At 43.9% G+C, this 14,243-nt stretch overlaps 1 protein-coding gene across 1 annotated transcript; it reads left to right on the forward strand.

Annotated features, from left to right (window-relative positions):
* Window positions 1-2,055: 2,055 nt before the first annotated feature.
* ISCA2 (iron-sulfur cluster assembly 2) lies at window positions 2,056-10,339 on the forward strand. Its single transcript, XM_081889275.1, has 4 exons — window positions 2,056-2,210; window positions 5,083-5,248; window positions 6,040-6,155; window positions 7,243-10,339. The coding sequence occupies exons 1-4, from the start codon at window positions 2,152-2,154 to the stop codon at window positions 7,415-7,417; spliced, it is 516 nt and encodes a 171-aa protein (XP_081745401.1). The 5' UTR covers window positions 2,056-2,151; the 3' UTR covers window positions 7,418-10,339.
* The last annotated feature ends 3,904 nt before the right edge of the window (window positions 10,340-14,243 follow it).

The raw sequence follows: 14,243 nt of genomic DNA on the forward strand, positions 1-14,243 counted from the left end.
TTTTCAAGGTTAGAAACACTCCCTTGTTTGGACAGAGCAACAGCTTTCTGTCTTTTCTTTATCACAAAACTGATAACCAGCTCCCTTGAAATGTCTCTCCTGTCCAATGTCAGATCGCCAAAAAGAGAGAGAATCTAGTAGCAGCAAAATTTAAACTTTACCTCAGTTTGCTTGTGCAGCGCATCCCTTTCACCTACATAGAAGGAGCTCAAGGCATGATTTGAAGATGGAAAAGGATTAACAGAAAAGAGTTGAGGATGCAGTTGCCTAGAATGGTATGGGTGAGTTCACCGAGTTATGACACAATTCAGTGGCAGATTATCATGGTGACAAGTGGCTTTAGAGAGAGTAAGGGCTCGTCCACACTTCTGCTTCCCTTGCCTCTTCCCCCCCCACTGTTTACTGCTGAATTGGAACAAATGTCAATCAGTTTTTTCTGCAGATTGATCTTTGTTCTGATTCAGTGGTAAATGGTCGGGTCTCCCAGGGAAAGTGGAGGGACAAACAAAAAAACAGCTTGGACCTGTGCCTAGGAAGCATGGGACAAGTGGAAAACCTTTTGGACTGAGGCTTTCTAGTCATGGGGCAAGCCGAAGTGTGGACAAACCCTTACTCAGCACAATAGGGACCAACTGCTGATTACTGCTGGAAATATGAGAGAGAGAGAGACACATACTGTAGGCAAGGACAGGGAACTTGCAGCCCTCCAGATTTTGTGCTGCAACTCCCATCATCCTTGGCTATTCCCTATGCCAGGCATGTACAAAGTCCATTTCGGGGGCATAATTCGGCCTGCCGGTTGGCTTAATCTGGCCCCTGTGGCAGTTTATTTCCTGGAGTAAAATCCTTAAAAAACCTCAACAACTCTAATCCTAAAAGAAGCTCGACAACCTGGGGGTAAAATAATAAAAAGTTCAACAACTTTGGTTGGCCCCCATGGCCCTTCACTTCATCAAATCTGGCCCTCTTTGAAAAAAGTTTGGACACCACTGGTACTGTCTGAAACTGATGAGAGTTCAAGTCTTGCAACATCTGGAGGGCTACAGGTTCCCTATTCCTGCTATAGAGCAATAGGCTGTACAAAGTTACTTTTTTAAACCTCACTTGCATTTGCACAAATTATCACTAAGGCAGCAATCTTATGCATATTTACTGCGGATATGCCCAGTTGACAAAAAGGGAGATTATTTACAAGTGCATGCACAAGCTCGCTCTGAAACTAATTGAGTTGAAATGGGATATAGGCATGCCTCCTTTTTTTTTAATGCGTGTACAGTAAACCTCTGGAACAGTGATTGCATTGTGCCTTTGTAAGAATACATGGCACTTTGGTTCATTGGCAAGCGAGACATTGGGCAAGTGAGACATGCAAAATAGGGAAGATCTTACGTGGCTATAGGGATACTTGATAATGAAGCTAGGCCATGCAACCAGTTCATAGGCATATATTTTCAAAATTAAACCCTCTTTAATTAGGTAAGCTATACCTCATTTCCTGCATCTATATTCCACCTTTTCCTCCAAGGAGCTCTACATTGTCCACTCCATCCTCATTTAATCCGCACAACAACCTTGTGAGGTAGGTCACAGCAGAGAGGCAGTGACTTATTGGATTTGAACCCGGATCTACCAGATCCTAATCCCACACTCTTAATTACAACACCTCACGGGCTCTCCGAAGCAAGTGTGTGTAGGTCGTGGCCATATGTTCACTTGAGCTTACATCCGAGTAAACATGCTGTACCCTAAGGAATGGGAGACTTGTGGCCCCCCAGACGTGGCTGGACTCCCGCCAGCCCCAGTCAGCATGGCCAAGGCTCTGAAATTTTGGGAGTTTAAGCCCAGCATCACCCGCAGTGCCGCAGGCTCCTTCCTACGCGCGCCTCAAACTCGATCCTCAACCCCGACAGGAGTGGGCGTGGCCGTACGAACGCGCGCCTCGACGTCACAGCGATACCCAAAAGAGCTTAAAGGCAAGCGTGGGCACTTCCGCCCGGCTTTCCCCGCCTTCACTCGGAGGCACGTGACCTCTCCTCCCATTCCCTTCCCAGTGGAACCAGCCTCTTCGGTTCTGCGTACGTCCCCGTCGCTGTCTGGGGCAGGACATATGGCCACGCCTCCGCCAATAGCAGCGCAGCTAGGCGGATCAAGATGGCGGCGCTGGCGGCGCTCGCTAGCTTCAGGGCGCTGCGGCTTTGCCGGCGGAGCAGGTAGTGGTGGGCCTTTTCCCTTTCCGCGCTTTGCGACGGTGGGTTAAGCGAAGAGGAACGGTGGTCCCGGCGGCGAACGCGGGCGAGGTGTCACCCCTTGTTGGTTTTCAATGCACGACACAGTGGGCGTTTTCCTTTCGCAGTCACATTCACACGCGCGCCCCCCTCTCGTATTCCTAGGCGCCCTGATTCTCCCAGCCCAAACAAGGGGTCGGGAGATTTGCCCCCCAACCCCCCGGCCTGTAGGTCCCGACAGCTTGGCTTTTAAGTCCGGGGATCCCAGAGAATCGCCATGGCGACACATCGAACAAACACAACCGTCTGTCTTATGAGGGCAATATACGTGGTGTTGCAAACTTTTCCAACCGCCCCTGCACCTTCTCGGAGGCAAAGGCTTTTACAGCGTAATATTCTCTTACTGTGGGAACAAACAAGTAAATGGGCAAAACGTTGCGACTGGTTGTGATGGGTCATTTCACCGTTTTGGTACTGTAGGTGGAGAAAACGAAGGCAAGAGTTTAATTCCAAGACGACCAACAATAAGTCTCTGATAGCACCGCTGGTTAGAGTGCAGTGCTGATAACGCCAAGGCTGCAAGGTTCTCTCCTCAAATGAGGCAGCTGCATATTCCTGCATTGTAGGGGGTTGGCCTAGGTGACCCTTACCTTAGGGTCCCTCCGACTCTATGATTCTAGCATCATGTAGTTGGAGGGTGCAATATTAATTCAGGGACTGAGCATTTCACTGCTTTGCAGAGATAGGTTTTGATTCTTATATCTCAAGGCTTTTAGATTTTTAACTGGCAAAAGGAGATACAGTGTTGTAGGGGGCAAGTCTCCAATGCAGTATGTGCAGGGTTACATCAGTGATACTGATGACTCTGTGACTTAGAAGGTGGCTCTCTATGCCCTGGCAGCTAGGAAGATTAGGAAGAAAGAATTGGATGGGCTAGTGGTCAGTGGCAAAGGGGACTCTGAGATCTAATTTGCACATTTTATTTGAGAATTATTTTTTATTACGTGTAGTAAGAAATTTTGGTGGATTTGATTGTGGTTTTACCACATATGTAGCAACTGCTGGGGTTTTTTTGTTTTTCTTTTTTGGATGCTGCCATGGCCTTTGGCTAGTGCAATAAAAATATTAAATTTAAATTGGCTCATAAAAACACACACTCATGCCTTAAGTTGTAAACTCTATCTGTACATTTGGATGCATGCAACTGTGCTGTTAGGCACTTGTCAGCAAACCTGCAAAGAAGACATGCCTAATGATGTTCTATATTCACTTGTTATATAATATCTAAAAGTCTTGAAATGTCAGGAATTACTTCCGTTTCACTACTTTCTGTGGGGGCACATAGTGCATTTAGGACTGTAGCCTAAATCTGTTTCCAAACTTTTTTTTTTTTTTAAATAAAGTGGAAGTCAGTGGTACTCTTGTTAGTATAAATGCTTGTTCTTTAATGCTCTGGGGGCTGAAACAATCGTGCAGAAAGTCTATATATTGAGCTCAGGAGTTCTGAGCTGTAGTAATGTTATATCACTGAGAGAAAGATTCATGGAACAAAACAGTAAATGGTCCAGGGAAGAACAAAGGGATTGTTAAGAAAAACTGAAAGAAAATGAAATGAAGCGCTCTTTTTGTACTGTACAGTATAATTACCCTGTGCATCTCAACAGTTAGAAGATTGTATTGAGGCCAGCAGCTTAGCAGGGTTCAGGCAAGGTTCAGGCATATGGATAATGACAGCAGTACACTGGGAAAAATAACTACAGATGATGGTTTGGTTTCTAATATATCTATGGCCATCCAGTACCAGGGAGCAGCTGAAAATAAGCAGTGCTAATTTCAGTCAAAGGTTTTACCATTTCTGCTCTATAATGTTTGTGTATGGGCATCTGCTACTTTGTTTCTAAAACAATTAAAATTGTTATAAGGTTGTTATAGATAACAGCTCCTCTTTCCTGATCAAGGAATAGCCAGTTTTGTTGCAGTAAATCTCCTATAGCTATAAGGAGGAAAGACAGTTATTATGACTTCAGCACCAAAGTAACTCATGAATAGCGAGCTAGAAAAAGGTTTCATTGTAAAATGAAGAAAGGAAGGGAAGTGTTCACATGACAGATGATGACTAACCGAGAGCTGGAAACACACGACTTAGAACAATTGGTGTATGTTCAGCCCTTTGTGAACTTAGTCCCAACCTAACAGTAAACGCTTAAACACCATATAATAGGAATCGGTTGTTTAGGATTCAGACAGGGATTCAGGTCTATTCCACAAGGTACAGTATTTTCTCTCTCGTCTCCCTCCCTCCTTCCCTCCAGTATTCAGGGACACATCACTTATTCTCTCCTGCCTAGAGTGAAAAGGTCCAGAACAACAAGCATTCTGTGAAAGATCCTCACTTTTGTGCGCTGGATTCTGTATTCTGTCTAAGAAGATACTTCTTACTACGGGTCTCTTCTCCCTTGCTTAATGAGTAGATCATTAAGAGACACGTAGTATCAGACATTCTTTCTCACTCAGACAAGAATTTCTAAGTTAAGTAGAAAGAGAGAGAGAGGTGCACTCTCGCTCACTCACTGATCCTTGTTGCCTCAGTCTTCTGAGGAAAAGCATATTGCCCTTACCCACCATATATATGCTGTAAATGCTTTCTCCACAATTTTGCTATTGAAACTCATAGTTGGGAAGTATAGAGTCAAAGTTACCTGCCTTTGTGTGTTCAGATTTGATGGGTGGGTGTGGGTATATTTCTGACCCTTAGCTTAAAAGTCCCTCAATCTGTCTGTAGTTGTTTCCCTCATTTATTGCTTTTCCACTACCTCCATTCCTTGGATCTTATTTGTTCCTTAACTTTCCCACACAGCCATTCTCTTCCTCACTGGCATCTGATAAGAGCCCCATCCTGCGCCACACAGAATGTTGCCTCCATGCCAACGATAAGAGTACAGTGGGTCGCATCCTCTGCCTCTGGGGAGACCTTGACTGATTCCAACGAGGGGCAGATTTACCTCAGCGCGAACTGTGTGAAGGTATGGCTTCTTGGAAGTCACCAGCTGTATGTACCATCTGTAGTGTCTTGATTCCTCCTGAGCTGCAGTATGATGTGGTGTTTGGTGTGAGAATGTCATAAAAGAATGTATGTGTAGCTGAGTGTGCAGTTGCTTTAATCCAAAAAGTATACATTACATTACTAGCCATCTCCATGGCCTGTCCACGTCAGAGTGGCATAATTTGATGTGGCTGCACGTGAGGGTTGGTAATTTGCAGTAGCAAATGGCCCAATGGTTGCCATTAATTTGATTTGAATTGATTTTAGAATGAATTGATTTTAGAATGATTTTAGCCACTCTGAGCCTGGCTTCAGCTGGGGAGGACAGGATATAAATACAATATTATTATTATTATTATTATTATTATTATTATTATTATTATTATTATTATTATATTTTATTAGCATACAAACTGTGATAGAACTATTAGTGGGGTATTCAATCCAGGCTTGGCAAAAAGAGAAAAGGCCAGGCATGTTTTGGATAGTGTCAAAGACTGGATGTGAATCAGCCCTTACTGTTTGCAGCAATGGCAGCACTTTCACTGAAGGCACTCCAAGTGTTCTCTTTGAGTACATGTGAAAGAATGTGCTGCCAGGTAGATTGGTGCTACGTGCCTCTCGTGTGTGTTTTGCTTTAGGTTGCTCTGTATCTGGCACTTACCATCTCTTTGAGGGATCTTGCTAGTTTGATGTTGGATTTCAAGTGGTTGCTAAATATTTTTGTATGAATCTGACCCACCACTTAGCGTTCTATTTCTCTTTCAACAGAGACTGTTGGAGATTGCAGAAGCATCTGAGTTTCTGAGGCTGCAGGTAGAAGGAGGTGGCTGCTCTGGTTTCCAGTACAAATTTTCTTTGGATACAGTTGTGAATTCTGATGACAGGTAAGGGCATAGGTTCCTGTGTGGTGGAGAAGAAAGAACTTTAGGGGAGGGGTGAGAGGGAGAGAGCGAGCAAATGATTGAATGAGGAATGAATATCCTATTATATAGTGCAGATAATCCTGTTGTACTGTTTTCCACTGCTATACTTGTGCATATCATTTCCAAGCCTCGTGGCAGCACAATGCATTCAGTGTTTACAATTAGCTCTCAATATGAGCATTCTGCTTTTCTTTTTCACTTAAAGATTCAGGGCAACTAATACCACCATGCAAGATACATATAAGCATCTAATCAACAAGGTAAACTAAAACAACAAAGTGTCTTACGGCACCTTAAAGACTAATACAGTGGTACCTCGGGTTACATACGCTTCAGGTTGCAGACTCCGCTAACCCAGAAATAGTACCTCGGGTTAAGAACTTTGCTTCAGGATAAGAACAGAAATCGTGCTCTGGCGGCATGGCAGCAGCAGGAGGCCCCATTAGCTAAAGTGGTGCTTCAGGTTAAGAACAGTTTCAGGTTAAGAACAGACCTCCAGAACAAATTAAGTACTTAACCCAAGGTACCACTGTCAATGTATCATGGCATAAGCATTCATAGACCAGAGTTCATTGCATCAGATACACAAAATGCCACAATAAATGTCTTTGTATCTAAGGCTCTGTTGCTTTTGTTGCAACAGACTAATTCAGCTACTCATCTGGAAAAGATAAAGCTAAGAGAGGTGCTTAAGCCAAATCAAAAGCTACTTGAAGAAGCAGGATTTTCATCCTCCTCCTGAAAAGCTGGCCAGGCAAAGGCAGGCCTTTCTTGAAAGGGAGTTCAAGAGGTGTGGAGATCACAGCCAAGAGAACCCTGCTTATAGATGTCTCTGTTTTTACCAGTGAGAAAGATGGAGTGTTGGCGAAGGGCTCACCTGCCAGCCTTAAAGGATAAGGGGGCTTGTGATGGAGTGGGCATTCTCTAAGGTCTTGCTGATTGTAACACCCATGTTTGGGTGTGACCTGGAAGCAGGGGCAAATAAGATCTTGGATATGTATCTGTTGCATTTCAAAATCACTGCAACTATCTCTATCTCCTCCTCCAGGATTTTTGAACAAGGTGGTGCCCGAGTGGTTGTGGACTTGGACAGCCTGGGCTTTGTGAAAGGGGCCATGGTGGACTTCAACCAGGAGCTAATTCGCAGCTCATTTCAGGTGGTCAACAATCCACAGGCAGAACAAGGCTGCTCTTGTGGATCATCCTTCTCCGTTAAGCTTTGAACAACCATCTCCATGCGGACCCTAGTGGATGCTGAGTGGCATATCTCGTTTTCATTATATTCAGCTTCCAGCTGGTGTAATCAGTTGTATGGTACCATGCAAATAGTCCGGACTGAGTCTCGAATAAGAACTGATATCTCCAGGATTAGGTGTGAAGTGGGCTGGGCCCCTGTGTTTTCCTTAATCCCAAATGTATCTTCTCAGTAGGATCCCTGATGACTCACTGCATAGCACTTGATCACCTTGGGAGATATGTGTACATACTTCTGTAATTTAACATATTTTGGTTTTTTGAAGTGATTTCCCACTGCATGTAATTTTCATGTATGTTAATAGGCATATTTTTTCCCCTGTATTTTCATTTGTACCCTGATGAATGCATGGCTGAGTTATTTGGGGCCCACAGCTGCTCCTCAGCCTCCACACATTCAAAAGCATCTGTTGCATGGTACCTGTATGCATTTGAATGCACATGAGATCCTGTACGGATGATCTGGAACCCTGGGAAAAGGAGCGTTGCTATGTACAAAGTTTTTAAGGATTGTCTTGCAAGGGAATTTTGTTGTGAGTACCAAATGGGGAGAAGGTTATGTTGCATATGTTCCATAACTTAAGGTTTCCTTTCTCCTTTTGCCTTCTCTGAATGGTAAACAAGAGCCATTAAAAAAAACCCACTTGTTTCATCTTTTGGCCAAGAAACTCAGTATTGTTGTTGTTTTAAAGGAAGCGTTGTGTAATTACAGTGCTAAATAATTAATGCCTTGACTCTGTTTCTCCTTTAAAATCAGCTGGGAATTGAAAGCTTCATTTTTGGAGTAGAACTGGACTGAGCAGCACTGCATGCCTCTAGATAATTTTTTTGTTCTTTGACCACAAAGGAAATCCTGTATCTAATTAGTGGACTTTTGGAAGCCTCTTTGGAGATATTTATCTGTGAAGGACGTGCAACTGAGTATTGGTCATAACATTTTATAAAGTGCCTATATTTGTGCATCGTTCTTTGCAGTGACCTTTGTTGTTGCTCAGCTGGGACTGATTCCCCCCACCTCACCGCAGGAACCTCAGCTGCCTTTTGGATTAAAAAGTTCTTCCTATTGCTGGATTTAATTTCTTACAAGTAACAAAATGTAAGCTGTATGTTTCCAAATGGGAGCATAAACCATATAGAAAAATTTATCAGTTCATTTGATGCGCTCAGAAAAACTAAGGTAATTAATTATGTGGCTGGCCTGTTCCTAAAAAAACATGTAACTCACATTTGCTTATTTTCTTTTATATCTGTCACCTGTTCAGTTTTAAGGAAGCAGACTTGCTTGTACAAAGAGCGCAACTCCTTTTCCAACAGGTTTGACACATCTACCCCAAGAAGGAATCAAATTTTAAAGTGAAGGGCATGCCCTCTTTGAGGAATAGTGGGGCTTTGGGGAGCCGTTTCTGGAGGAGGAAGCCTTGAGAGTAGAGAAAATTGATCTGTTAACCTGGAGGATTTGGGGGAGTGGGGGCAGGGTGTGTTAATTTTCCCACAGTATGGGGAAATTAGAATATAAGTCCCAGATCCATTTACCTGTTATCTCTAGCCCTTTCTACATAAATGTCAATTAAGCCACCTCTTTTTCTTGCTCCTCGGCTACAACTCGGGTGCCGATTTGGATTGCCTATCTACTAGAATTTATAGCATTATTTCACTAGGGGGCATCCTTATACTTTGAGATGCAAATGGCTGAAGAAATTGCTTGTAGAAAATGATGGTTGTGCTGTGGTTGCATCTGAGGCCGAGAAGTAGTGCATAAGTGCTGCTTTGTTTCGGAAATCTCATATTCAGGAGTATGCTAGGCAGTTGGTTCAGTCTGTGCAAAATTCAACAGCCTTGGCTGCTACCTGCTGCTTAAAAGGGTCATTTCTTGTAGTCCAAAATGTCCAGCATAGGGAGATGGTGGTGTCAAAGTAGAGCAATGCAAAGGAGTGGCAAAGAGGGAGGGGCATGGGGTTGTTAGAGCCTTTAGCAAAGGAACACAATTGCAGTTGAGAAAGAGTCTGATCACAAATTATTTCAGATTCCCTAGGCTATCTGAGCGCCATGCAAATTTGTTTCTGCTCAAAAGCATTCATGCCCTTAGAAACTTGAGAGCTTCCTGAATCCCCACTTACTAAGTGAGAAGGAAGAGAGATGGTGTAATATTTTAATTGTGTTGAGAACATGCAATTTTCACTAAATGTTTTGCTGAGACTGGTTGTGTTTTCAAAATTGCATACAAATCAGGTGTCTGACACATCTGACCATACACGACATTTTCACTATATTGTACATGTTGGTGCAAACCAATTCACCTGAACATGCCATCATGTGTAGATTGCATGTATGCCTATTTTACCATCGTTATACATTTTGGGCAAGTAAAACCATCCTGTTTGTGACCTTCACCCCTTATAGCAAAAGCATTATGAGCGGTGGATGACCTTGGATATGAATTTTCACACTCTAGAATTTCTTTCAAGTTGGCTTTGGTATCCAAGGCTTATTCTGTTTGACTTAAAATACACAGTTTCCTGTTTGAGTGTAGTGATCTTTTTTAGTTTCAAAGTATCTCCCAGCCCTCCAGCACCAACTTGGTCTAAGGAAATCCTTGACTGCTACGGCATCTGTGTTCAGCACTGATGTAGGAATGAGAAGAGTAAGTTCTGTTCTATGATCCAAATTGAGGTGCTCTCAATGTGAAACCCTCCCAGTGTTATTGGACTCTGACTCTCATGAACCCCAGCTGATGGTTAAGGATGAAGGGAATTATAGTCTAGCATCTGAATGGCATCATGTTGGCTACCCCTGATCTAAATGGTTTGTTTGGTCCTTGCAATGCCAGCATTCTTAACTCTCTCAATGTGTAAATGATGAATCTTGGAGAAATAAATACAAAACTTAATTTATTGGCTTCATGTTCCACTTGTCATTTTCTTCAGATGTAGAAAATGCTCAGTCACAGTCAGAAGAAAGGGAAATCTTATCATATGTGAGGGCCTTTGACATTTGATACATCAACTTTTGCTTGGGATTCTTTCAGCTGAAAGAATATGCCTGGGATGGGGCGGTTTAAATGTATTAGTGCAAGAGCTCACACCAGAATTCTGCTAGGGGAAATGTTTGAGATTATTTTTTGGTATGCCACCCTTCACGTTAATAATAATAATAATAATAATAATAATAATAATAATAATAATAATAATTCAGACAGCTTAAAATAATGTTGCAGATTGTCTCAGATATATATGGAGTTTTGTTTTGTAGGATGGTGTTGTATCAGAGCTAAATATAGGTCACAACCTGTATACTTTTAAGGTAAAGTTCCAAGCACAGTACTTTACAAACTGCAATATGCAAATATGTTTGGTACAAAATTCATTTTCCATATAAAATGTGGAATAGACTGTTATCTATCATGAACACATTCTGTGTGTTCAGGCCTTCCTGCTAAACCTTTACTCCTGGATGTAAATGGAGCTTCCTTAAGTTTATACACCTGATTTTACCTGTACACACACACACACACACACACACACACACACACACACACACTTATGTTTGAATGCCAAAGTCGGGCAAGACCTTCTAGTGCCAAGAAGTGGTCTGCAAATACAGGTCTCTGAGTGTCTTCTGCAGCAGGTCTTCTGCTTGTGGTCTCTGCTTCTTGGGGGCACAGTTCCCTCATTCCCTGCCCAACACCTCTGTCAGGGAACTGCCATCGGAGCCAGAGGCGGAGGGAAGGCTCCAGAGGGATGCCGGAGAGGGTCCCAGTAGGGAGAGAGGCAGCCCATCTGCTGGGGAAGGAAATCAGCGTAGCACCAGTGGAGAAGGGGGGCAGATGGGGGAATCGGTGAGGGGGCTCCAGAACTCCTCGCCGGAGACCAGCGGGGAGAGCACGGGTCCTCCGCTGCCCACACCCTCCCTGCGCAGAAGACTTCCGCGCAGGGAGAGTAGGAGGAGACTCTGCGTCAAAGAACTTCTTTGCTGGAAGAAGTTCAAGAAACGCCCACTGATGGATTCTGCCAGCGATTGAGACAGCCACGAATGGGTGGCTGTCCAGACAGAAAGGGTTCACCCAGGTAACCCAGCCAGGTGTGGCGACAACTTACACACGAGCAACCCCTAGAACCATTACAACCTCCTTCAAACTGCTCTCAAGTCTCCCATGCTGAACCCAAACCAGAAGTGATAATCAGCAGTCTTGACAGGAGTATCTGGGCACAATCACCATATCAAACCCTCCTCCTTTGACTCAGTCCCATCCCACACAGATACTTGCAACGATTGGATGTACAACTGAAGCAGAAAATGAAACTTAGGGTAGCTCTTTATTATGAAGAACATGAGTAAGAAAAGAGTGTTATCATTAGCATGCATGCATTCCTTATTTGAAGGGCTTTAAAATTAGGCCTTTTTATACAGTCCTCCCCTTGCTTTTGGGTAGTTTATTTTTAATGACAAGAGTTCCTGCTTTCAGCCTTTGTAGCCTATCAGCTTTTTGACTCATGTCCCCGTTTGGCTAATCAGGTCTCATTTACCTTTGACATCTTTTAGAGGAATAGAATGGGCCATTACAGTTGCCTTGGAAACAGTGAGATTAAATGCACATTGCCATGGCAACCTGCCATGATCTTCAGCTTCTATCTGTGGGACTCGTTTCTTCAATGTGGGGTGGGGGGTGATAGCGATAAGGGATCTTCCATTGCAGAGACGCAGTGTTTTGGCCATGGTACAAATACAGAAGGATTGCAGTAGTCAGGAGTCCATGAGGAATACAGATGGGAATTGGTAAGTTGCAGTCTTGATAGGTATTGCAGTCCAGTTGACAAACTGGAACGTGTCCAGAGGAGGGCAACCAAAATGGTCAAAGGCCTGGAAACGATGCCTTATGAGGAACGGCTAAGGGAGCTGGGCATGTTTAGCCTGGAGAAGAGGAGGTCAAGGGGTGATATGATAGTCATGTTCAAATATATAAAAGGAAGTCACATAGAGGAGGGAGAAAGGTTGTTTTCTGCTGCTCTAGAGAAGCGGACATGGAGCAATGGATCCAAACTACAAGAAAGAAGATTCCACCTAAACATTAGGAAGAACTTCCTGACAGTAAGAGCTGTTCGACAGTGGAATTTGCTGCCAAGGAGTGTGGTGGAGTCTCCTTCTTTGGAGGTCTTTAAGCAGAGGCTTGACAACCATATGTCAGGAGTGCTCTGATGGTGTTTCCTGCTTGGCAGGGGGTTGGACTTGATGGCCCTTGTGGTCTCTTCCAACTCTATGATTCTATGATTCTAGGACTATCTGAGTGCACTCACTTTATAAAACTTGCCTTAGTCCCAGTGGTCAGCATGGCAAGCTTTTGAGTTATCCTGAACTCTTATTCAGGCAAGATGAAAGCAGGAGGTGGTGTGGGGAGAGAAGGGCAGGGGAGGGAGTCTGGATGTTGCAGGTATGAGGTCAACTTTTAAACTCTACAAAGATGGAGATTGCAGACTGAATAAGTCTCTGCTAGGTGCTACATCGATAATCAGGTTATGTGTCTAGGATCCTAGGATAAAGAAGCAATGGTTGCTCCTCATTTTTAAAAAACGAAGGCCAGTGTTACTAAGGTCTGTTCCACACCTTAAATGAAAACACAGCTTCCTGATCAGGTAGAGAACATGAATAAAGAGAAACATGGCAGTCTTTGTATAGGAAAGCCAGATATTGATTTTAGGTGATGTACTAGGTAAAAGAATCAATTCAAGCCAAATTGTGTAGCTGGAAGGGATGTAACCTCACAATGTTATAGCCATCTTCAGGTGGTAGAAAATTATCTCCCTGTAGATCCAGCCCTGAACAGAATGTTTGAACCAGCGTCATTAGCAATGACTTGGACCTCTTCCACCACCACTGCCTCCTCAGTGGGGGACTTGAATTAAATGTCTGGGCATCAGCAATCTCTGAGCGTGCTCCAAAGAGCTTGCAGGATGAAAATATTTTGCTGCAGTGATAGGAAAGAGAAGAGATGAATGAACTAAATTCCAGGGCTGTCTATTAAGAATCCATTTCTCAATATGGCGATGCATAAAGACAATAGAGGGAACCAACCTGATAATTCAAGATCAATGTTATGGTAAGACAGAGCTTTCCAAACTTTTCATGTTGGTGACACGCTTCTTAGACATGCATCATTTTGCGACAGAATAATTCAGTTTTACTAGCAAACGAGGTTAAACTTTCCAGCCCTGGGAGGAGCACAGGGAGCGTTCGTGCAACACACCTACACACTGCAGCCAACACACTAACGTGTCACGACACACAGTTTAGAAAGTTCTGTGGTAAGATTTTGTTTTTTTAAAATCACACACATAAAGTGCACGTAAAGGTAAAGGTAAAGGTACCCCTGCCCATACGGGCCAGTCGTGTCCGACTTTAGGGTTGTGCGCCCATCTCACTTAAGAGGCCGGGGACCAGTGCAGTCTGCAGACACTTCTGGGTCACGTGGCCAGCGTGACGAAGCTGCTCTGGCGAGCCAGCACCAGCGCAGCACACGGAAACGCCGTTTACCTTCCCGCTAGAAAGCGGTACCTATTTATCTACTTGCACTTAAGGGTGCTTTCGAACTGCTAGGTGGGCAGGAGCTGGGACCGAAAGATGGGAGCTCACCCCGCTGCGGGGATTCAAACCGCCGACCATGCGATCGGCAAGCCCTAGGCACTGAGGTTTTACCCACAGCACCACCCGTGTCCCTAGTGCACGTAGATGCTCATAAATCACGGCTAACCAACAGGTGTTTTGACATACTTAGCATTACATCCCATAGGAAGAGTGGGTTGT

The sequence above is a fragment of the Podarcis melisellensis genome, assembly GCF_964234715.1.
Source record: "Podarcis melisellensis genome assembly, chromosome: 1".
In the NCBI taxonomy this organism is placed as follows: domain Eukaryota; kingdom Metazoa; phylum Chordata; class Lepidosauria; order Squamata; family Lacertidae; genus Podarcis; species Podarcis melisellensis.